General features: G+C 33.6%; 3 protein-coding genes across 3 annotated transcripts; all 3 read right to left on the reverse strand.

Annotated features, from left to right (window-relative positions):
- Positions 1 to 4,741: 4,741 nt before the first annotated feature.
- Positions 4,742 to 11,424, reverse strand: LOC144850278 (uncharacterized). Its single transcript, XM_078707527.1, has 9 exons — positions 11,288 to 11,424; positions 8,582 to 8,701; positions 8,352 to 8,474; positions 8,122 to 8,244; positions 7,768 to 7,890; positions 7,270 to 7,293; positions 6,751 to 6,774; positions 6,491 to 6,604; positions 4,742 to 6,376 (listed from the first exon to the last, which is right to left on the reverse strand). The coding sequence occupies exons 1-9, from the start codon at positions 11,421 to 11,423 to the stop codon at positions 6,333 to 6,335; spliced, it is 831 nt and encodes a 276-aa protein (XP_078563653.1). The 5' UTR covers position 11,424; the 3' UTR covers positions 4,742 to 6,332.
- A 22-nt stretch (positions 11,425 to 11,446) lies between these two features.
- Positions 11,447 to 12,434, reverse strand: LOC144851076 (uncharacterized). The gene is made up of 2 exons (XM_078708599.1): positions 12,298 to 12,434; positions 11,447 to 11,640 (listed from the first exon to the last, which is right to left on the reverse strand). Exons 1-2 carry the CDS (start codon positions 12,431 to 12,433, stop codon positions 11,447 to 11,449), a joined length of 330 nt encoding a protein of 109 aa, XP_078564725.1. The 5' UTR covers position 12,434.
- A 22-nt stretch (positions 12,435 to 12,456) lies between these two features.
- LOC144851077 (uncharacterized) lies at positions 12,457 to 23,032 on the reverse strand. Its single transcript, XM_078708600.1, has 12 exons — positions 22,493 to 23,032; positions 20,520 to 20,617; positions 19,720 to 20,079; positions 19,279 to 19,398; positions 18,798 to 18,920; positions 16,365 to 16,487; positions 16,129 to 16,251; positions 13,774 to 13,896; positions 13,544 to 13,666; positions 13,308 to 13,430; positions 12,757 to 12,879; positions 12,457 to 12,650 (listed from the first exon to the last, which is right to left on the reverse strand). Exons 2-12 carry the CDS (start codon positions 20,566 to 20,568, stop codon positions 12,457 to 12,459), a joined length of 1,584 nt encoding a protein of 527 aa, XP_078564726.1. The 5' UTR covers positions 20,569 to 20,617; positions 22,493 to 23,032.
- Positions 23,033 to 25,765: the final 2,733 nt, after the last annotated feature.

Genomic DNA, 25,765 nt, shown 5'->3' on the forward strand with positions numbered 1-25,765 from the left:
TGCAGTATGTCAATTTGAAACATAAAAATACGGATGATAAAATATAAGAAACGAGCCACTACAAACATAAAAAAAAGTGGTTTATTTCATGAAAACAAAACCCTTACCTTACTGCAAAAGTTTAATTACTGGGGTAGTAAAACCAGCGCTGGATAAAATCAAGAACTAAGAAAATAAATCGCTCAAAAGTAACAACTCTCTATATCGTATCGGTTGGCTCAACAGAATAATACTGTACAAGGGGCATTCCACAGTATTTGGTCCGTGGGTTGAAAAATTTCATTTACTGATTTTGATGTAACTCTTGGTTATTTCTCAAAGTAGACATGTTGAAGTTTATTAAATAACATTTTTTTTATTTTTCTGATATTTATTTTTTAAGTTATTGAATATTAAATATGAAAATACCATATTTGACGTTACGGACGGGACATTTGAAAATCCTATTTATTTCATAAACTATGCATCTTATTACTGTTTTATCAACGGATATAGTTACTTTATGTCTCAATAATACATAATCAAGTATTCAATTAAAATGTTGTTGTTTATTAATTTCATACATGCACTTCAAATTCATAAATGTCCCGTCCGTGACGTTTTAGGTGGTTTTTTTACATTTATTTTAAAAGTAATTATGCAAAAATCTTAATATTTCATTTTCTCCTCCTGAGGACTATATCTCATTAGATTATGAACACATTTTTTGAAAATTTTATATTTTGATGAAAATATCCTATTTCAAAAATATATTGTTACGGACGGGACATTTTTGTTACGGACGGGACATATCATTTAAATCCTAATTATTTCACAAACCATGAATCATTTAAACATTTTTTTGCCAGATATAGTTACTCTATGTCCCTATTGTACATATTCAAGCATTTTATAACACATATTTTGTTATTAAATTTCATATATGCATTTCAAAATTCATAATTGTCCAGTCCGCGACATTTTAATTTTGTTTTGGAGTGTTTTTCACATATCAGTTAAAAGTATTGATGCCACAATTTAATATTTTGTTTTCTACTTTTAAGAACTGTATGCAATACATTATAAACAAATATTTTGAAACTTTTGGTAAAAATATCATATTTCAAAAAATTTATTGATGATATAGTCATAGGAACGAGACAGAAATTTGTGTTACGGATGGGACATTTAAATCCTTTTTATTTCATAAAACCATGCACCTTGTTAAAATGTTTCCACATAAATATACTGTAGTTTTTATTTAACAGTAAGCTCCAATTGTTCATAATCAAGTATTTTATTAAAATGTATTAATTTCATACTTGCATTTCAAAATTCATAATTGTTACTGTAATTCTGACATGACGATTGGGTTTTTCCTAACTTGTGTTTATTGAAGTAATGGTTCCAACATTTTTATTTTAATTCTTAATTTTAAATCTTAATTTTTAACTCCTAAGGATATTAAATTGCAACAGATTTAAACAAGTTTTTTAAAACTTGTATTTTTTTATATAAAAAAAAACATTACTATCCAAATGTTTTTAATGTTACGGATAGGATGGCATTATTTTGTTATGGATGGGATGGCATTAAAAAGTGTTTTTGTACTGTAGGCTGAGAAGTACTGTACAAGATGTTAACTGTTGTTTATTAATCACAAAACATTGTGGTCTGTATTTAAAATAACAATCCACAAAAGAACAATACCTAAATCCAAAACAACATGACCAGTATGAATGGGAGTATTGGGTGTGGTCATCACTTTTTAGATTTCATTCTTTATGAATTTGCAACCAAGAACCCTTAAAAAATAAATTAATAAATAATTAAGATTTAATTTTAATAGAAGTAGGTCTACAGTAATATTAAATCCAAGCAAGGATAGAAGAAAATTTCAGATAGAATTTGGATCCACTAAAAAATTCAGACGTCAAACGCCAATTCTTAAAGTTTCGCCTTAAATGTGTTAATAGCTTGAAGTCTTGTTTAATATGCCAAGCATAACTTTTAAATTAGTGTAAATAAATATTTTGATAACATTTAACAAAATTGCTTCTCTTTATAACTCTTTGAATAATTAATTTTATAAATAATATTTCATATTTATGAATATTAATATTTCCACTTGACATAAGCTTTTAAACAGTGTTTCAAAGGTTGAATTATATTTTAATTTGCAAACAAAAAATTACATTGATGTGAAAAACTTATTTTTTTATTTTTTTAATAGCAAAATCATACAATTTTTTACCCCGGACAAAAGTGTCCCGTCCGCGACGTTACAAATGTCCCGTCCGTAACGACATATAAATCACATTTATTAATAAATTTGCAGTTAAAATTTTATAATTAACATTCAGTTATCTAAAACAACTATCTGGCAACATGATAATACAAAACAAATTTTAAAATCTCTTTTAAATGAGGAGAAATATTACAATACGTAAACCTTCTCAAAAGTCATGTCCATTTGCCGTCCCGCGACGCATACAATTTTCATAATAACATTTTTTTTGTAGTCTTTTTTCTTTTTTTGACTTTCATATCTAACATTGGCCATATATGTATACATTTATTCTACTTTGAATCTTGTATTCTTTTTTATTTCTAAGATATGTCTAGTTATATTCTCAAAAATGTCCCGTCCGTAACAAAAAAATACTGTGGAATGCCCCACAAATAAGCATGTATACCGACCGCCTTTAAATGAATAATAACAATCTTGTTATCATTCAACACACGGAAGCTTTGTTCGCCATAGTGATAATCAGGATGTATTAATATTTTCTAATGCCATTATATCAGAATATAAATAAACAATTAATGGTTATATTATGAACCTATACATTTGTAGGTCCATGGTTATATTATTCATAAAACAAACTTGCAGCGTCGTTGTGGACGATGATAACATACCGAATGTTGGCCAATAAATAATTAAAACATCTCCCAAGCTGTCAATATTTACAGTTACACAAGTACATGTGCTAAATAAAAGTAGGAGAACATTATTAATCAATGTTTAATTATTTAATTCATTTATTGTGCACATTTTAATGGGCTCTTACTTTTCAAGAAATATATACCTGTATTTCGAAATTTTTTTCTACATAAACCATTGAACAATTTTATACTGTAGCTTCTGGTTAATAAGGATGAAACACACAAACATAACTGTTATAGCAGGATATTTAAAATACACGCCCTATAAATTGGAATAAAAAATAAATTAATACACGTATTATAGTCCCCACTTATAAACGGCAACATACAACATAAATTACCTTGTCTGTACCTGTGACATACACTGGTTTTATCATGTTATCCTATTAGTGTTATCTAAAGCTCTATCTACATTATCAAACTAGTTTGACAAATAAGTGTGATGTGCCTAAATATGATGGTGATATGCCAAATCACTCACATCATAATATTGTGTGAGTGTGTTTTCTCACCAGACTAATTATAAGGTGTTTTTATAGGTTCAGGTTTAATTAGTTAATTACCTATCACCAACGTTCAATAACGGAATGCAGCATAATGTGGCCGGATATAATAACTAAGCCTCAACATGAATAGGTCTTATAAGTCTTTGATCTTTCGTCGCTGTGTATCAATTTGAAACATACAAATATGGTTATGTTGTAATATAATATACGAAAATGGTAAACCAGGGAAGAGTTATTCCCTTGGTAAACCTAGCCTATACAATCGGTCTTTATTATAGAAACTGTCAATTACCTTACTGCATGAGTTGGTCGCTGTAAATGTATTGTTGTTAAATCTGCACTGGATACGCCCAAGAAAAAAATCACTCTGAGAAGTCCAAAGTATTTTGTCTATCTGGGTCGTCGCGTTTACTCAACAGACTAATACAATAAACATTATTAATATTCACCAAATCGACTTAAAAACAACATACAAAAAAAAACTGTTGATCGCATGCTGATAAAATCAGGAAGTGTTTGCACAATGAATTAACATGACGTATTTCGGTCGTGGCAAATCTAAAACTCAATATTACCTGGTATTGTTAATGCCGTTGTGTCGAAATATAATATACACAATTATTTAATTAAAATGGGCTTCAATATGGAGTAAAAAGATACATGATCAATTATATGGTTGACAACAATTTGAAGGAAAGAAATCTTACTTTTATAAAACTCTTTAAATTCTTTCAAATCGGTACCCTTTGAAAGTTTACTAGCAAGATTTGTTGACATTATTGGTGGAAAAAATATCCGGTGATTTTATTATAATAAAGCAGATCAACTGGTTTTCTGTGTTTGGGGTGAAATTTGGGGTAGGCCTAATTAGCTAAATAATGAAATAACATTTCATTATTTAGCTAATTACCCCAAATTTGAACTTGAATTAATTTGATAAATTATTTGGGAATATTAATGGAGTAGTAATCCGAAAATTCATTTTTAATATGTTTAGCTAGGACTGGACCCCCTCTCCTTCCTGAATTGGAACAGATACGACATCGTAAGCAAGCCTATTGTAGAAAAGTAGAGGCGGAAATCAGACTGAATGTTCCATCAGTAGGTCTAAAAAAATGACAGTGTAGGCTAAATTATGATAGAAGTGACATTAGATGTACGTGGGGGTTGTTGGCACCCGACGGCCCCCTAGTCCTTGACGACGCCACTGCAACATATTTTTGTTTCTTGCTATACTCGATTGCTGGAATACAGAATCAGTATGAGAGTGAGCACGTATAACATTATAACAAGTTCACAGATTTTGTTTACACCTATTTTATATTTAATACAACGTTTTTTTTTATGTTTGATTATTGTCACAGACTACAGTGCGGCTTTAGAATTTTATCCAATAATACGATAACTTAATATTAATTTTCCCTCAACCCAAATATTACTTTTGATATTTGCTTTGCGCGTTTCTTGTTCATTACAACGGCATTCATTAATCTTTTATTGGTATAATAATTTATTATACAAATAAAAATCAGAAAATCTCTGTTGATTCACTATATTATACAATAAACACTATTTCATTTAATATTTCCTATTATGATCCAGGTGTTCTTTCCATGAGTATGCAAATTATCGTGAGAAATGTTTATTATAAGTGGCAATAGATTGAGGAACAAAATACTTGTCATTTAGTACGACTAACTTACTAGGTTGACGGATACTTTTAGATGGGAGAATTAGTAATTCGTTACGTGTTTAGAAGATAATTAATATGTCATCGAAGTTGTACGAGACGGCTTGGTATGCCGTGTGTTGTTATGCAAATATGATTTCCAACGTATGTGGCAACGGGCGTGTGTCTCAGATTAAACACGACAAATATTTAAAACAAATAGTTTGATTTTTGTTTGTTGTTGTATGGGGTTGGGGACTGAGATGAAATAATGTATTCTTTATAAAGAGAGTGGTCGGATTGGGAGAGAACACGTTTAACCATGGAGAGAACACGTTTAACCATGGAGAGAACACGTTTAACAATGGAGAGAAGACGTTTAATCATGGAGAGAACACGTTCAACCACAGAGAGAACACGTTTAACCATGGAGAGAACACGTTTAACCACGGAGAGAACACGTTTAACCACGAAGAGAACACGTTTAACCACAGAGAGAACACGTTTAACCACGGAGTGAACACGTTTAACCACGGAGAGAACACGTTTAACCACAGAGAGAACACGTTTAACAATGGAGAGAACACGTTTAATCATGGAGAGAACACGTTTAACCACGGAGAGAACACGTTTAACCATGAAGAGAACACGTTTAACCACAGAGAGAACACGTTTAACCACGGAGAGAACACGTTTAACCATGGAGAGAACACCTGCATCATATTTAAAGTTAGAAACAGATACATCATCTCCAGTTCAGAGTACCATTTATACACAATTCAGTCTCCTCTATTAACAATCTGAGTTAAACATTATACTATAGGCCTACATAGTTTTCTTCATCGTGTTTGTAATTTTCAAACTTGTGATGGTTACCTTTAGGCAAACTTATTTGCTGAAATAAAATAAAATACCCAAACACCAATCGATTGGTCAATCTTGCTAAACTACATTGTTGCTTATTATTATCAATTGTTATTACATTATACTATTTTACACTTATGTTGCTACTCCCTAAACTATATGGTTGGCCATTGACAATTTTAAATGGGGGGTCACAATTTAATAATTGAAATTAAGCCAGTATATTAATATGTAAATTAATATGCATATTTATGAACCAACGCCAACAATACATAAGCTTTTTATAATTGTAAGGTTACAACCTCTCTATTTTTATGTGTTTTGTTTCTCACTGATGAAATTCGATATAGTGTCTTCTAAGTTTTCGTTTACATTTTCGTTAACCCTTCGTAGCACTTGCAATGTACAATTGCTGTAAAATTAGAAAATAACGTATTACAAATTCGGGTGATCTGTAAAAGCTGTGGAACCGTGTAAACTAAACATTATCTACTCGTTACATTAATCATATTTGCATAGGGCCTACCTGTGCGGCAAGTTTCTCCTGAGAATCCGTTCTGACATTTGCACATTTCATCACCATCGTCATTTTTAGTACACTTTCCTCCATTCAAACAATTCAAGCTGCATACATTTAATGCTAAAGTGAATTCATTTGGTTATTATCTGTACGACCATTTATTAAACTACATATAGTTCGAATACTATTGAGAGAAACAATAAAAGCACTCTACAACATATTACATTATATTTACTATAGGAAAATAAAGTACAATGTCGACTTACTGGTTGAAGAAGTCGTTGCCAATGCTAGATAAAATATAAAAAAGATAAACAAAATATTATTGTTCAACAAAGTCATGCGTATTCATGATAAACCTTTCAGTTCTTTCCTGTGTTCCATTGTTTACTGTAGTAGTAGTAGGCCTGGCCTAGGCGTTTCAGCCTTGCTAGGCCTAGGATCGTTTGGTCGTTTGTTGAAATAATTAACAGTACACTAACAGTAGGTTTATAAAATCCATATAAATAATAATATTTAATATAATTATTAAAAACCAAATGTTACTGTTTTAATCAATGTGAATCAATTTTTATTTGATTCAAATGACAGGAATCTATTTAGATGTTATATAAAACATGTAATGAATGTTTGAGGCTGTCGCCTCGTTGATATATTATAACCTTTCATCATTCACATCATGCCATTATTTGTACCATTACACTCATAAACATTCATTCATTATTTGTATAATATTTACTAGAGGAAAATAAAATAAAAATACAACGTATGTGTAGTCGACTTACTGGTTGGAGAAGTTGTTGCCAATGCTACATAAAATATAAAAAAAGACCAAAAGGTTATTGTTCAACAAAATTATGCGTATTCATGTTATGATAATGGTGCTACCAGTTGTAGGACTGTAGTTACATTATCATTCTCGTTTCAGAACCTTCAACCACACACCAGTAGGCCTACATGTACTGAATATAACTAAAATAGAATATTACAAATATTTAATTAATTATTTACTCTAGTAGATCTGACTTATAATTTTGATCAGTATGCCTAACTATTATGAGCAATTAAGTCAACATACTGTAGGCTTACATATGCATTTAGCAATTACAAAATGCTTTTATACTGGACAATTATAGGGCGGGTTCAGCCGGCCCGGGCTCCCTCTAAATTTCACAGATTGTAATGACAAGAAAGGACATCAAATTATTATTATTACTTCATTGCACTACTTTTATGCCCTGAGCCCCACATCCTAAAGACAAGCAGACAAACATAGACTTTACCGGTTTCACAGAACGATCCAGTAAAGCTTGATGGACAGGTACATGTGTATGCTGTACAAGAACCAACAAACGTGTTACATGTACCTCCATTCTGACAAAGGTTGTTGGAGCAAGCATTTATCCCTGATAATACAAAATGAATGCATTCTAGTTACATTTATACTGGAAAATTATAGGGAAGATTCAGTCGGCACGGGCTGACAAGCAGACAAAAATAGAACTTGCGTCGCAAGCATCAGACGCTGATAGTGAATAATTATACAAAAGAGAAAATTACAGTTTTCAGAAAACTATAGACTGTAAAATACATATTTGAATTCTGTTAAAGAAAAGCAGAACAAATATAGAACTTACCAGTTTCACAGAATATTCCAGTAAAACATGATGAACAGGTACACGTGTATGCTGTACAGGAACCAGCAACGGCGTTACATGTACCTCCATTCTGACATGCGTTGTTGGAGCAAGCATTTAACGCTGTTAAATACATTTATTCAAGTTAAAAAAATGATTTTATACTGCAATGTACATGATTAAATTTATATTTGAACTGTGATAAAAGCAAGCAGACAAACATAACTTACCGGTTTCACAGAATATTCCAGTAAAACATGATGAACAGGTACACGTGTATGCTGTACAGGAACCAGCAACGGCGTTACATGTACCTCCATTCTGACATGCGTTGTTGGAGCAAGCATTTAACGCTGTTAAATACATTTATTCAAGTTAAAAAAATGATTTTATACTGCAATGTACATGATTAAATTTGTATTTGAACTGTAATAAAAGCAAGCAGACAAACATAACTTACGAGTCTCACAGAATGTTCCAGTAAAACATGATGGACAGGTACATGTGTATGCTGTACAGGAACCAGAAACAGTGTTACAAGCAGCTCCATTCTGACAAATGTTGCCAGTGCAAGCATTTCCTGATAATAAAAAATGAATGCATTCTAGTTACATTTATACTGGAAAATTATAGGGAAGATTCAGTCGGCACGGGCTGACAAGCAGACAAACATAGAACTTGCGTCGCAAGCATCAGACGCTGATAGTGAATAATTATACAAAAGAGAAAATTACAGTTTTCAGAAAACTATAGACTGTAAAATACATATTTGAATTCTGTTAAAGAAAAGCAGAAAAAACATAGAACTTACCAGTTTCACAGAATGTTCCAGTAAAACATGATGGACAGGTACACGTGTATGCTGTACAGGAACCAGAAACAGTGCTACATGCAGCTCCATTCTGACAAAGGTGGTTGGAGCAACCATTTGACCCTGATAATAATAAATAAATTGAGTTACAACTGTGAAGAAGACAAGCAGATACACATAGTGCTTACATATACATGTGTATGATGTACAGGAACCAGTAACCTGGACACACGCAGCTCTATTCTGACAAAAATGTAAAATACATGAATTATATTTGAAAAAGATCTAGTAAAGCATGATGGACAGAAACATATGTATGCTGTACAGGAACCAGCAACAGTGGTACATAATGCTTTTATACTGGAAAATTATAGAGCAGATTCAGTCGGCACGGGCTGACAAGCAGACAAACATAGAACTTGCGTCGCAAGCATCAGACGCTGATATTGAATATTATACAAAAGAGAAAATTACAGTTTTCAGAAAATTATAGACTGTAAAATACATATTTGAATTCTGATAAAGACAAGCAGAAAAAACATAGAACTTACCAGTTTCACAGAATGTTCCAGTAAAACATGATGGACAGGTACACGTGTATGCTGTACAGGAACCAGCAACAATGGTACATACACCTCCATTCTGACATGCGTTGTTGGAGCAACCATTTGACGCTGATGATAATAAATACATTTATTCGAGTTAAAAAAATGATTTTATACTGCAATGTACATGATTAAATTTGTATTTGAACTGTAATAAAAGCAAGCAGACAAACATAACTTACCGGTTTCACAGAATGTTCCAGTAAAACATGATGAACAGGTACACGTGTATGCTGAACAGGAACCAGCAACGGCGTTACATGTACCTCCATTCTGACATGCGTTGTTGGAGCAAGCATTTAACGCTGTTAAATACATTTATTCAAGTTAAAAAAATGATTTTATACTGCAATGTACATGATTAAATTTGTATTTGAACTGTAATAAAAGCAAGCAGACAAACATAACTTACCAGTTTCACAGAATGTTCCAGTAAAACATGATGAACAGGTACACGTGTATGCTGAACAGAAACCAGAAACAGTGTTACATGCAGCTCCATTCTGACAAAGGTGGTTGGAGCAACCATTTGACCCTGATAATAATAAATAAATTGAATTACAACTGTGAAGAAGACAAGCAGATACACATAGTGCTTACATGTACATGTGTATGATGCACAGGAACCAGTAACCTGGACACACGCAGCTCTATTCTGACAAAAATGTAAAATACATGAATTATATTTGAAAAAGATCTAGTAAAGCATGATGGACAGAAACATATGTATGCTGTACAGGAACCAGCAACAGTGGTACATAATGCTTTTATACTGGAAAATTATAGAGCAGATTCAGTCGGCACGGGCTGACAAGCAGACAAACATAGAACTTGCGTCGCAAGCATCAGACGCTGATATTGAATATTATACAAAAGAGAAAATTACAGTTTTCAGAAAATTATAGACTGTAAAATACATATTTGAATTCTGATAAAGACAAGCAGAAAAAACATAGAACTTACCAGTTTCACAGAATGTTCCAGTAAAACATGATGGACAGGTACACGTGTATGCTGTACAGGAACCAGCAACAATGGTACATACACCTCCATTCTGACATGCGTTGTTGGAGCAACCATTTGACGCTGATGATAATAAATACATTTATTCGAGTTAAAAAAATGATTTTATACTGCAATGTACATGATTAAATTTGTATTTGAACTGTAATAAAAGCAAGCAGACAAACATAACTTACCGGTTTCACAGAATGTTCCAGTAAAACATGATGAACAGGTACACGTGTATGCTGAACAGAAACCAGAAACAGTGTTACATGCAGCTCCATTCTGACAAAGGTGGTTGGAGCAACCATTTGACCCTGATAATAATAAATAAATTGAGTTACAACTGTGAAGAAGACAAGCAGATACACATAGTGCTTACATATACATGTGTATGATGTACAGGAACCAGTAACCTGGACACACGCAGCTCTATTCTGACAAAAATGTAAAATACATGAATTATATTTGAAAAAGATCTAGTAAAGCATGATGGACAGAAACATATGTATGCTGTACAGGAACCAGCAACAGTGGTACATAATGCTTTTATACTGGAAAATTATAGAGCAGATTCAGTCGGCACGGGCTGACAAGCAGACAAACATAGAACTTGCGTCGCAAGCATCAGACGCTGATATTGAATATTATACAAAAGAGAAAATTACAGTTTTCAGAAAATTATAGACTGTAAAATACATATTTGAATTCTGATAAAGACAAGCAGAAAAAACATAGAACTTACCAGTTTCACAGAATGTTCCAGTAAAACATGATGGACAGGTACACGTGTATGCTGAACAGGAACCAGCAACGGCGTTACATGTACCTCCATTCTGACATGCGTTGTTGGAGCAAGCATTTAACGCTGTTAAATACATTTATTCAAGTTAAAAAAATGATTTTATACTGCAATGTACATGATTAAATTTGTATTTGAACTGTAATAAAAGCAAGCAGACAAACATAACTTACCGGTTTCACAGAATGTTCCAGTAAAACATGATGGACAGGTACACGTGTATGCTGAACAGGAACCAGCAACGGCGTTACATGTACCTCCATTCTGACATGCGTTGTTGGAGCAAGCATTTAACGCTGTTAAATACATTTATTCAAGTTAAAAAATGATTTTATACTGCAATGTACATGATTAAATTTGTATTTGAACTGTAATAAAAGCAAGCAGACAAACATAACTTACCGGTTTCACAGAATATTCCAGTAAAACATGATGAACAGGTACACGTGTATGCTGAACAGAAACCAGAAACAGTGTTACATGCAGCTCCATTCTGACAAAGGTGGTTGGAGCAACCATTTGACCCTGATAATAATAAATAAATTGAGTTACAACTGTGAAGAAGACAAGCAGATACACATAGTGCTTACATATACATGTGTATGATGTACAGGAACCAGTAACCTGGACACACGCAGCTCTATTCTGACAAAAATGTAAAATACATGAATTATATTTGAAAAAGATCTAGTAAAGCATGATGGACAGAAACATATGTATGCTGTACAGGAACCAGCAACAGTGGTACATAATGCTTTTATACTGGAAAATTATAGAGCAGATTCAGTCGGCACGGGCTGACAAGCAGACAAACATAGAACTTGCGTCGCAAGCATCAGACGCTGATATTGAATATTATACAAAAGAGAAAATTACAGTTTTCAGAAAATTATAGACTGTAAAATACATATTTGAATTCTGATAAAGACAAGCAGAAAAAACATAGAACTTACCAGTTTCACAGAATGTTCCAGTAAAACATGATGGACAGGTACACGTGTATGCTGAACAGGAACCAGCAACGGCGTTACATGTACCTCCATTCTGACATGCGTTGTTGGAGCAAGCATTTAACGCTGTTAAATACATTTATTCAAGTTAAAAAAATGATTTTATACTGCAATGTACATGATTAAATTTGTATTTGAACTGTAATAAAAGCAAGCAGACAAACATAACTTACCGGTTTCACAGAATGTTCCAGTAAAACATGATGGACAGGTACACGTGTATGCTGAACAGGAACCAGCAACGGCGTTACATGTACCTCCATTCTGACATGCGTTGTTGGAGCAAGCATTTAACGCTGTTAAATACATTTATTCAAGTTAAAAAATGATTTTATACTGCAATGTACATGATTAAATTTGTATTTGAACTGTAATAAAAGCAAGCAGACAAACATAACTTACCGGTTTCACAGAATATTCCAGTAAAACATGATGAACAGGTACACGTGTATGCTGAACAGAAACCAGAAACAGTGTTACATGCAGCTCCATTCTGACAAAGGTGGTTGGAGCAACCATTTGACCCTGATAATAATAAATAAATTGAGTTACAACTGTGAAGAAGACAAGCAGATACACATAGTGCTTACATATACATGTGTATGATGTACAGGAACCAGTAACCTGGACACACGCAGCTCTATTCTGACAAAAATGTAAAATACATGAATTATATTTGAAAAAGATCTAGTAAAGCATGATGGACAGAAACATATGTATGCTGTACAGGAACCAGCAACAGTGGTACATAATGCTTTTATACTGGAAAATTATAGAGCAGATTCAGTCGGCACGGGCTGACAAGCAGACAAACATAGAACTTGCGTCGCAAGCATCAGACGCTGATATTGAATATTATACAAAAGAGAAAATTACAGTTTTCAGAAAATTATAGACTGTAAAATACATATTTGAATTCTGATAAAGACAAGCAGAAAAAACATAGAACTTACCAGTTTCACAGAATGTTCCAGTAAAACATGATGGACAGGTACACGTGTATGCTGTACAGGAACCAGCAACAATGGTACATACACCTCCATTCTGACATGCGTTGTTGGAGCAACCATTTGACGCTGATGATAATAAATACATTTATTCGAGTTAAAAAAATGATTTTATACTGCAATGTACATGATTAAATTTGTATTTGAACTGTAATAAAAGCAAGCAGACAAACATAACTTACCGGTTTCACAGAATGTTCCAGTAAAACATGATGAACAGGTACACGTGTATGCTGAACAGGAACCAGCAACGGCGTTACATGTACCTCCATTCTGACATGCGTTGTTGGAGCAAGCATTTAACGCTGTTAAATACATTTATTCAAGTTAAAAAAATGATTTTATACTGCAATGTACATGATTAAATTTGTATTTGAACTGTAATAAAAGCAAGCAGACAAACATAACTTACCGGTTTCACAGAATGTTCCAGTAAAACATAATGGACAGGTACACGTGTATGCTGAACAGAAACCAGAAACAGTGTTACATGCAGCTCCATTCTGACAAAGGTGGTTGGAGCAACCATTTGACCCTGATAATAATAAATAAATTGAATTACAACTGTGAAGAAGACAAGCAGATACACATAGTGCTTACATGTACATGTGTATGATGCACAGGAACCAGTAACCTGGACACACGCAGCTCTATTCTGACAAAAATGTAAAATACATGAATTATATTTGAAAAAGATCTAGTAAAGCATGATGGACAGAAACATATGTATGCTGTACAGGAACCAGCAACAGTGGTACATAATGCTTTTATACTGGAAAATTATAGAGCAGATTCAGTCGGCACGGGCTGACAAGCAGACAAACATAGAACTTGCGTCGCAAGCATCAGACGCTGATATTGAATATTATACAAAAGAGAAAATTACAGTTTTCAGAAAATTATAGACTGTAAAATACATATTTGAATTCTGATAAAGACAAGCAGAAAAAACATAGAACTTACCAGTTTCACAGAATGTTCCAGTAAAACATGATGGACAGGTACACGTGTATGCTGTACAGGAACCAGCAACAATGGTACATACACCTCCATTCTGACATGCGTTGTTGGAGCAACCATTTGACGCTGATGATAATAAATACATTTATTCGAGTTAAAAAAATGATTTTATACTGCAATGTACATGATTAAATTTGTATTTGAACTGTAATAAAAGCAAGCAGACAAACATAACTTACCGGTTTCACAGAATGTTCCAGTAAAACATGATGAACAGGTACACGTGTATGCTGAACAGGAACCAGCAACGGCGTTACATGTACCTCCATTCTGACATGCGTTGTTGGAGCAAGCATTTAACGCTGTTAAATACATTTATTCAAGTTAAAAAAATGATTTTATACTGCAATGTACATGATTAAATTTGTATTTGAACTGTGATAAAAGCAAGCAGACAAACATAACTTACCGGTTTCACAGAATGTTCCAGTAAAACATGATGGACAGGTACACGTGTATGCTGTACAGGAACCAGAAACAGTGCTACATGCAGCTCCATTCTGACAAAGGTGGTTGGAGCAACCATTTGACCCTGATAATAATAAATAAATTGAGTTACAACTGTGAAGAAGACAAGCAGATACACATAGTGCTTACATATACATGTGTATGATGTACAGGAACCAGTAACCTGGACACACGCAGCTCTATTCTGACAAAAATGTAAAATACATGAATTATATTTGAAAAAGATCTAGTAAAGCATGATGGACAGAAACATATGTATGCTGTACAGGAACCAGCAACAGTGGTACATAATGCTTTTATACTGGAAAATTATAGAGCAGATTCAGTCGGCACGGGCTGACAAGCAGACAAACATAGAACTTGCGTCGCAAGCATCAGACGCTGATATTGAATATTATACAAAAGAGAAAATTACAGTTTTCAGAAAATTATAGACTGTAAAATACATATTTGAATTCTGATAAAGACAAGCAGAAAAAACATAGAACTTACCAGTTTCACAGAATGTTCCAGTAAAACATGATGGACAGGTACACGTGTATGCTGAACAGGAACCAGCAACAATGGTACATACACCTCCATTCTGACATGCGTTGTTGGAGCAACCATTTGACGCTGATGATAATAAATACATTTATTCGAGTTAAAAAAATGATTTTATACTGCAATGTACATGATTAAATTTGTATTTGAACTGTAATAAAAGCAAGCAGACAAACATAACTTACGAGTCTCACAGAATGATCCAGTAAAACATGATGAACAGGTACACGTGTATGCTGAACAGAAACCAGAAACAGTGTTACATGCAGCTCCATTCTGACAAAGGTGGTTGGAGCAACCATTTGACCCTGATAATAATAAATAAATTGAATTACAACTGTGAAGAAGACAAGCAGATACACATAGTGCTTACATGTACATGTGTATGATGCACAGGAACCAGTAACCTGGACACACGCAGCTCTATTCTGACAAAAATGTAAAATACATGAATTATATTTGAAAAAGATCTAGTAAAGCATGATGGACAGAAACATATGTATGCTGTACAGGAACCAGCAACAGTGGTACATAATGCTTTTATACTGGAAAATTATAGAGCAGATTCAGTCGGCACGGGCTGACAAGCAGACAAACATAGAACTTGCGTCGCAAGCATCAGACGCTGATATTGAATATTATACAAAAGAGAAAATTACAGTTTTCAGAAAATTATAGACTGTAAAATACATATTTGAATTCTGATAAAGACAAGCAGAAAAAACATAGAACTTACCAGTTTCACAGAATGTTCCAGTAAAACATGATGGACAGGTACACGTGTATGCTGTACAGGAACCAGCAACAATGGTACATACACCTCCATTCTGACATGCGTTGTTGGAGCAACCATTTGACGCTGATGATAATAAATACATTTATTCGAGTTAAAAAAATGATTTTATACTGCAATGTACATGATTAAATTTGTATTTGAACTGTAATAAAAGCAAGCAGACAAACATAACTTACCGGTTTCACAGAATGTTCCAGTAAAACATGATGAACAGGTACACGTGTATGCTGAACAGGAACCAGCAACGGCGTTACATGTACCTCCATTCTGACATGCGTTGTTGGAGCAAGCATTTAACGCTGTTAAATACATTTATTCAAGTTAAAAAAATGATTTTATACTGCAATGTACATGATTAAATTTGTATTTGAACTGTAATAAAAGCAAGCAGACAAACATAACTTACCGGTTTCACAGAATGTTCCAGTAAAACATGATGGACAGGTACACGTGTATGCTGTACAGGAACCAGAAACAGTGCTACATGCAGCTCCATTCTGACAAAGGTGGTTGGAGCAACCATTTGACCCTGATAATAATAAATAAATTGAGTTACAACTGTGAAGAAGACAAGCAGATACACATAGTGCTTACATATACATGTGTATGATGTACAGGAACCAGTAACCTGGACACACGCAGCTCTATTCTGACAAAAATGTAAAATACATGAATTATATTTGAAAAAGATCTAGTAAAGCATGATGGACAGAAACATATGTATGCTGTACAGGAACCAGCAACAGTGGTACATAATGCTTTTATACTGGAAAATTATAGAGCAGATTCAGTCGGCACGGGCTGACAAGCAGACAAACATAGAACTTGCGTCGCAAGCATCAGACGCTGATATTGAATATTATACAAAAGAGAAAATTACAGTTTTCAGAAAATTATAGACTGTAAAATACATATTTGAATTCTGATAAAGACAAGCAGAAAAAACATAGAACTTACCAGTTTCACAGAATGTTCCAGTAAAACATGATGGACAGGTACACGTGTATGCTGTACAGGAACCAGCAACAATGGTACATACACCTCCATTCTGACATGCGTTGTTGGAGCAACCATTTGACGCTGATGATAATAAATACATTTATTCGAGTTAAAAAAATGATTTTATACTGCAATGTACATGATTAAATTTGTATTTGAACTGTAATAAAAGCAAGCAGACAAACATAACTTACCGGTTTCACAGAATATTCCAGTAAAACATGATGGACAGGTACACGTGTATGCTGTACAGAAACCAGAAACAGTGTTACATGCAGCTCCATTCTGACAAAGGTGGTTGGAGCAACCATTTGACCCTGATAATAATAAATAAATTGAGTTACAACTGTGAAGAAGACAAGCAGATACACATAGTGCTTACATATACATGTGTATGATGTACAGGAACCAGTAACCTGGACACACGCAGCTCTATTCTGACAAAAATGTAAAATACATGAATTATATTTGAAAAAAATCTAGTAAAGCATGATGGACAGAAACATATGTATGCTGTACAGGAACCAGCAACAGTGGTACATAATGCTTTTATACTGGAAAATTATAGAGCAGATTCAGTCGGCACGGGCTGACAAGCAGACAAACATAGAACTTGCGTCGCAAGCATCAGACGCTGATATTGAATATTATACAAAAGAGAAAATTACAGTTTTCAGAAAATTATAGACTGTAAAATACATATTTGAATTCTGATAAAGACAAGCAGAAAAAACATAGAACTTACCAGTTTCACAGAATGTTCCAGTAAAACATGATGGACAGGTACACGTGTATGCTGTACAGGAACCAGCAACAATGGTACATACACCTCCATTCTGACATGCGTTGTTGGAGCAACCATTTGACGCTGATGATAATAAATACATTTATTCGAGTTAAAAAAATGATTTTATACTGCAATGTACATGATTAAATTTGTATTTGAACTGTAATAAAAGCAAGCAGACAAACATAACTTACCGGTTTCACAGAATGTTCCAGTAAAACATGATGAACAGGTACACGTGTATGCTGAACAGAAACCAGAAACAGTGTTACATGCAGCTCCATTCTGACAAAGGTGGTTGGAGCAACCATTTGACCCTGATAATAATAAATAAATTGAATTACAACTGTGAAGAAGACAAGCAGATACACATAGTGCTTACATGTACATGTGTATGATGCACAGGAACCAGTAACCTGGACACACGCAGCTCTATTCTGACAAAAATGTAAAATACATGAATTATATTTGAAAAAGATCTAGTAAAGCATGATGGACAGGTACATGTGTATGCTGTACAAGAACCAACAACCGTGACACATTCAGCTCCATTCTGACAAAGGTTGCCAGAGCAAGCATTTATCCCTGATAATAAAAAATGAATGCATTCTAGTTACAAAAATACTTTTATACTGGAAAATTATAGAGCAGATTCAGTCGGCACGGGCTGACAAGCAGACAAACATAGAACTTGTGTCGCAAGCATCAGACGCTGATAGTGAATATTATACAAAAGAGAAAATTACAGTTTTCAGAAAAGTATAGACTGTAAAATACATATTTGAATTCTGATAAAGAAAAGCAGAAAAAACATAGACCTTACCAGTTTCACAGAATGTTCCAGTAAAACATGATGGACAGGTACACGTGTATGCTGTACAGGAACCAGAAACAGTGTTACAAGCAGCTCCATTCTGACAAAGGTTGTTGGAGCAACCATTTGACGCTGATGATAATAAATACATTTATTCGAGTTAAAACAATGATTTTATACTGTAAAGTACATGAGAATAAAGTACAGGAACTACCAACAGCGTTACATACACCTCCATTCTGACACGGGTTGTTGGAGCAAGCATTTGACACTAATAATAGTAAATGTATTCTAGTTACAAAAATGATTTTATACTGTAAATTTGTAGTTTCACATAATGTTCCAGTAAAACATTATAATTTGTATTCTAACGTATGACTCAAGCGACGACTTAACCAATCTAGTTTTATATACTTTCTTTATTATTGAAAAGGCTCTATGTATAATTCAGCTTGTTATCTACAGTACTTTCCCGGTAGTGAAAACTCACGAGTTTCACACAATTGTCCAAAGAAACACGGTGGACAGGAACATGTGTATCCCGTAGAACTAGAAGACGGGGTACAAACACCTCCATTAAAACAAGCGTGATTGATACAGTCATTCGGCACTGAAATAAAACAAGGAATATATTGGGTACCGGTCAAGTAAATATAGGCTTAAACAATATTATTTTTCAAAAAATAAATACAGTGCTAGGGAACTGAAATATTCTAAAACTCCAATGGCTATAATGTGAAGAAAAATAAACACATTACAACAAACAAATTTAATAATATAATAATATAATACTATAATAAGTTATACCCGTAAATATAACTTACATAGCACAAGCAACGTTACAAAATCATCGACGTAATAACAGAAGAGGAATCGAGCTTTATACCGTCTGTATCTGTATACAAATATTTAAATTTAACCGTATACGTACCTATCACATTTAATGTCACAGTATCATCATCAGCAGGTGGGTCATCAAATATAACAACTTCACATTGATATGTGCCGCTGTCAATTCGCAAAGTGTTAGTAATCATAAGAATTCTATCATCATCTCTATCAACGCCAAATCTATCTTGGTATGAAGGTTCTATGATTGTGGATCCACTCTGAGTTGCTGATATTTTATCTGCTACTCCATTTGTGATTTTATTCCATGTCACAGTAGGGTCACTTGAACTAGTACTACTATTTCTTGTATATGCACATGTCATTCTTGTGTCAGAGCCTTCATGTACATCATCTAAGTTGTTGATATTTACAGACACTCCATAACAAATGCAGAATAAAACTAAATCAAATACATACACAAATCAGTATTATTATTATTTAAAAATGCATCCTCTATATAAAACCGTTCATCTTCTACAGAGAAGAAAGCTTGTATAATATGCAGGAAACTTAGGAGAGCAAAAAAGACAATTCTAAAAGATAAATTTTATAGCGAAAACGAGAAGAAAGTTATATTTAACATTATTACAATAATTCGTGTCGCCGAATAACAGGCAGCTATTTGAAGATTTTGAAAAAAAATAGTGAAATCGTCGACTATGGACCTTTCATAAAAAATCTAACCCTAGTTAGTAGTCCTGCCCATTCTAGCATCGAGTGGCTAAAACTAACCAAGTGTGTTATCCAACAGTCGTAAGATTTATTAATCTAGCAAAGAATAGTGGCTACAGCTAACTAAGGGTGTTGTGCTGTCGTAGTAGTTGGTCACTGTGTACTTACCTTGAAGGAGGATGCTAACCAAACAGATATCTTTATTTTCTGGAAACATTTCCTAACAGGATGCCTAGTTGTCATCCGTCAATTTCTTACACCTATCCCTTTCAATATAGTAACTAGTTAGGCTTATTGTTAAAGTAGATCCATATACAATGTGTTTGTTAGAACGCGCTCAACTGCACAGACAAGTCACAAGTTCAATCCTAATATGGTTTGTAAGACAGAATACATCCACTGTATGTTATCCAAGCGGATAACTCCTTGTTATTGTATGGGATCAATAGTTTTTTTCTGTATTATTCTTGGATCCTTCCTTCCTTTTTAGTTATCCGCTTGGTATACCAAGCGGATAACTCCTTGTTATTGTATGAGATCAATATTTTTTGGTTATCCGCAACTTAGTTGCGGATAACCCATGTGATTGTAAATATCAGAATACATCCACTGTATGTTATTTTTATTAGTGTTATCGAACAATAAAAGCTACAATAACATTCTTTAGTGTGTGTTCACATCAGACCAGATACTGTACCTACTCACTAAAGTTAGCGATTAATAAATAAAGCCAATTTACTCGGCGGGTAAATAATTAAGCCTCACCTTGGTCTTATATTTTAATCCATTGCAATATGTCAATTTGAAACATATGGATATGATAAAATACAAGTGTCACAAGTGACATAAAGTTGTGTATATATTTTGCAAGTCATTCTTACTTTTCCTTTTGTTTTCACTATTTGAACCTTTCTTTTGTTTAGGAAGCTATTGTGTGAAGCCAGTGGAGCAGAGTTGTTGTGTTGCAGAGAAGGATTGTGTGGTGTTTGCTGATTGGAGGAGAGGTATAAGGGTTAAGTTAGTGTGTGAGTTGCTGATTGGTGGAGAAGGATAAGGTGGTGATATGTGGATAATTGAGGGAATTTTGAGGTAGATGGAAATTGAGAGGAGACAGAGAAGGAGGGCTATGTTATGTTAAGCCAGAAAGGGATAGGTGAATATTGATATGAGAAACTAAGACGTACAGGAGAAGAAGTAATTGAATTATGGTGATATAGAGCTGAAGCAGAAAGGAAATAAAGTGATATACATGAAGTTAATAAATTGTGAGTTGGAAGTAATACTATAAGGCTGTACTTAAATGTAGAACTGTTAATTGTTGAGATTACTGAGGATTAATTTAAATTGTGAAGGTAAATTGACGGAAGAAATAACTTTTGGAAACAGCAGACGTTGTTGCATGTAAAGAATTGTTTGGAAATATTGAAGAGTAACTGGATTGATACTGATATTATTTTACGTGGAAAGGAGAAAGAAATAATTGGTCGGGGAGCGGATTGCAGGGCAGAACGACATCAAGAAACATTTTAACTTTATATTTGATTTATTTATATGTCAGAAAATAGGAAGAATTATAATTGATAATACAAGCAGAACGGGAGCAGAGGCGTGGGAGTTGTTTATTTGCAGAATCGTTTTAACTGTTATCTTTCTAATTTGTTTTGTGTCAGCGTAGGAGAGAAGGCAAGAAGGAACGATATTGTGGACATTTAGTATTGTTTAATTATTCATCTTGTGATATTATTGTATTTGAAAGGGGGGTTTCGGGGATTTATTTAAAAATAAGAAGATTGTTGATATTTGGTTTGGGAGGATTGGGAAATTTGGGGAATTGCATAAAGTTTGTGGGGAATAGGAACACGGTATCATTGTTTGAGAATTGGTTGGGTTTTTTTGTGGGTTTTTTTTTTGGGGGTTTGAATTATAAAAGAAAGAATTGGTTGTCGAAGATTATTATTAAATTTTACTTTTTACATTTATATGTGTACAGTTGTGGCTATTTACCGTTATTCACCGTTGGTTACCAGCAATTACATGTCCGAAAGAGCCGTAATTGCGGCCGTGTGACAACAAGGAACTAGCCACTATACCCACATAAAAAAATCAGTTTATTTAATGAAAACATAACACAAAACCATTACCTTATTGGAAACGTTTAATTGCTGGGGTAAAAAAACCGGCGCTGGATAAAACTAAGGATAAGGACCAAGAAAATAGATCTCCTAGTGTTATCATTCAATACTCGCAAGATTGTTAGTGATTTCATTTCATTTCATTATTTATTTGGTCTATTTAAGTATATACAAAACAAACAAAAAACTGAAATTGGGGAGACCAGGGTCAACCTAAGTGAACTTAATCACTGTAGCTGAGCCGGTTGACCCAACCCCAAAGTCAGTTTACACATAAAAGACACAAAGACAAAAAACAGTTACAGCGAATCAAAATGAATATGAACTTTTCTAATGAAGGCTGATGGGCTTTCTAGGACTGCAGCATCTGTCAACGGTCTGGGAAGCTGGTCCCAGACACGGGGTAACCTGATTGCTATAGAATGAAAAAAAGCCTGTGTCCTTGATGCTTGATGTCTGAAGCACAAGCGATCATTGTGGCGAGTATTTATTAAAATACATTCATGAACTGTGCTGCAGTCCAGAAACCCCACCAGAACCTTAAAACAAAATAATCAGGATGTATTATAGGCTAGTCAATCTAGCATTTTGAGTGAAACAAATTGCAAACAGAGATTTTTTTTTTTTAAATGGTTACATATGATAAGGTGATTATTTTTTGAGCATCACACCTCTGACACTCATCCCGAAGGTATGCAAATTAGCTTAAATATGCAAATTAGGGTGAAATTACAGGGTTACCATATCTTCAAAACTACTAATCCTAGAGAGTTCGTTTTTGCACAGTCTGGTTCAGAATATATATATTTATATTTGCTCTAATGATACATTTTACAAAAAAATGACCGGAAGTACCAGATTTTGACCCTTGACCCCATTTCTCAATATTTACATAAATATGTGATTAAAATGTCTGTAGAGACTTTTTTTTGGACTCAATGACTTGGATATTGTTTTTCAATACCCACCATAGAACTGTATTATAATTCCCAAAATCACATCCTCGTCACGCACCTCGAAAGTATGCAAATTAGTAGTACAAGTAATATTAAATATGCAAATTAGGGAGTGAAATTACAGCGTTGCCATATCTCGAAAACCGCTAATGCTAGAGTGTTGATTTTTTCACTAAAATATTTAAAATATGTATATTTATATTTGCTCCAATGAAACATTTTACAAAAAATTGACCGGAAGTATGACATTTGACCCTCGACCCCATTACTCAATATTGCATATATAATGAAACTAAAATGTCTGTAGAGACTTTGTTTTGCCCTCAAATGACTCAGATACAGGTTTATAATAGCCAACATAGAACTGTTTAGTAAATCTCAAAATCACACCTGTATCACTCACCTCCAAAGTATGCAAATTATTAGTACAAGTTACATAAAATATGCAAATTAGGGGGTGAAATTACAGGTTCCTATATATCGAAAACTACTAAGGCTAGAGAGTTGATTTTTTCAATAACTTGTTCAAAATGTACATATTTATATTCGCTCTAATAAAACATTTTACGAAAAAATGACCGGAAATACAACAATTGACCCTTGACCCTATTTATCAATGTTTGTATATATAATGCGACTAAAATGTCTGTAGATAATTTTTTTGGACTCAAATGACTCGGATACAGTTTTCCTATCGTCAGCATAGGACCGCTTTGTAATTCCCAAAATCACAATTTTGTCACACACCTTGAAAGTATGCAAATTATTAGTACAAGTTACATGAAATATGCAAATTAGGGGTGAAATTACAGTCTTCCCATATCTCGAAAACCATTAATGCTAGAGAGTTGATTTGAATTCAGAGTTGATTCAGAATGTACATATTTATATTCGCTCTAATGAAACATTTTACGCAAAAATTGTCGGAATTATGACATTTGACCCTCAAATCTATTTCTCAATATTTTCATATAATGCAACTAAAATGTCTGTACAGACTTTGTTTTGGCCTCAAATGACCCAGATACAGGTTTTCTATAGCCAGCATAGAACTGTTTAGTAATTCTCAACATCACACCTCTGTTACTTCGCTTGAAAGTATGCAAATTAATAGTACAAGAAAGTTGCCATATCTCTATCGGTCATTAGCGTTTTCGACATACATAAGGCAATTCACTGTAATTTCATATAGCTTGTACTACTAATTTGCATACTTTCGGGGTGCTTGACTTATACTGGCTATATAAAACCTGTATCCGAGTCATTTGAGGCCAAAACAAAGTCTGTACATACATTTTAGTTGCATTATATGCAAATATTGAGAAATAATAATAATAATTATAATATTAATATCCTGGATTTATATAGCGCCTAATGTTGTGAAACCTCTAAGCGCTGTACATAAACTAATACGAAAAAAGGGAATTCCAACCATGCCAAAAAAAAACCAAACCGAAGTAAAGAGATACGCCTTCGTCGCTGAGATATGGGAAGACTGTAATTTATTTATTTATTCACCCCCTTATTTGCATATTTCATGTAATTTGTACTACTAATTAGCATAACTTTGAGGTGCATGACGAAGGCGTGATTTTGGGAATTACAAAGCGGTCCTATGCTGACTATAGGAAACATGTATCAGAGTTATTTGAGTCCAAAACAAAGTCTCTATAGACATTTTAGTCGCATTATGTATGCAAACATTGATAAATGGGGTCGAGGGTCAATTGTTGTATTTCCGGTCATTTTTTCGTAAAATGTTTTATTAGAGCGAATATAAATATGTACATTTTGAACAAGTTATTGAAAAAATCAACTCTCTAGCCTTAGTAGTTTTCGATATATAGGAACCTGTAATTTCACCCCCTAATTTGCATATTTTATGTAACTTGTACTAATAATTTGCATACTTTGGAGGTGAGTGATACAGGTGTGATTTTGAGATTTACTAAACAGTTCTATGTTGGCTATCATAAACCTGTATCTGAGTCATTTGAGGGCAAAACAAAGTCTCTACAGACATTTTAGTTTCATTATATATGCAATATTGAGAAATGGGGTCGAGGGTCAAATGTCATACTTCCGGTCAATTTTTTGTAAAATGTTTCATTGGAGCAAATAGAAATATGTACATTCTGAATACGGCTGTGAAAAAATCAACTCTCTAGCATTAGTGGTTTTCGAGATATAGGACAACTGTAATTTTTTTCCCTTATTTGCATATTTTATTTAAATTGTACTACTAATTTGCATACTTTCGAGGTGTGTGACCAAGGTGTAATTTTGGGAATTACAAAGTGGTCCTATGCTGGCTATTAGGAACCTA

This window comes from Antedon bifida, chromosome 8, assembly GCF_963402885.1.
Source record: "Antedon bifida chromosome 8, ecAntBifi1.1, whole genome shotgun sequence".
NCBI classification, from domain to species: domain Eukaryota; kingdom Metazoa; phylum Echinodermata; class Crinoidea; order Comatulida; family Antedonidae; genus Antedon; species Antedon bifida.